This window comes from Fulmarus glacialis, unplaced genomic scaffold (genome assembly GCF_000690835.1).
Source record: "Fulmarus glacialis isolate BGI_N327 unplaced genomic scaffold, ASM69083v1 scaffold26309, whole genome shotgun sequence".
In the NCBI taxonomy this organism is placed as follows: domain Eukaryota; kingdom Metazoa; phylum Chordata; class Aves; order Procellariiformes; family Procellariidae; genus Fulmarus; species Fulmarus glacialis.
Window position 1 is genome coordinate 1,195 of NW_009232976.1, and position 376 is coordinate 1,570.

The 376-nt window shown below is 63.6% G+C and overlaps 1 protein-coding gene across 1 annotated transcript in view; it reads right to left on the reverse strand.

Annotated features, from left to right (window-relative positions):
• Positions 1-376, reverse strand: part of LOC104082155 (absent in melanoma 1-like protein) — a gene marked incomplete at its 3' end in the record, with an annotated part of 3,625 nt that overhangs the window by 1,018 nt on the left and 2,231 nt on the right. Inside the window, exons 3-4 of the mRNA XM_009585166.1 lie at positions 187-326; positions 24-99 (exon numbers count right to left, since the gene is read on the reverse strand). Coding sequence (XP_009583461.1) covers positions 24-99; positions 187-326 — 216 coding nt within the window. The remainder of the gene's footprint in view (positions 1-23; positions 100-186; positions 327-376) is intronic.

Here is a 376-nt window from a genome sequence, read left to right on the forward strand (position 1 = left end):
GATGGTTCCTTGCCCCCCCAAGCCTTTAAATTGGGGTCCCCGCCTGGCTCCAAAACGTAGGGGTCATCGTCGAAGAAAGGCTTGGAGTAAACCAGCCACCTGGGGAAGAGGGGGAAAGAATTACGCCCTCCTCCAGCCCGTGCTGGAGCCCACCCGGCACCCACCCATCACCATAGTCCCACTCACAGGCCCGAGTGGACGATGATGGAGGCGGCGGCGAGCGCCTGGCCTCGCGTGCGGGTGTCCTCAGCCGAGTTGGTGAACTTCAGCCGGGTGCCTTCGCCGTTCTCCTCCGCAAACAGGCTGATCTCGGGGGTGCGGTAATCCTGGCATGGGGCAGAGCAGAATTACAGGGGTCCGGCACCCCCCACTTGCC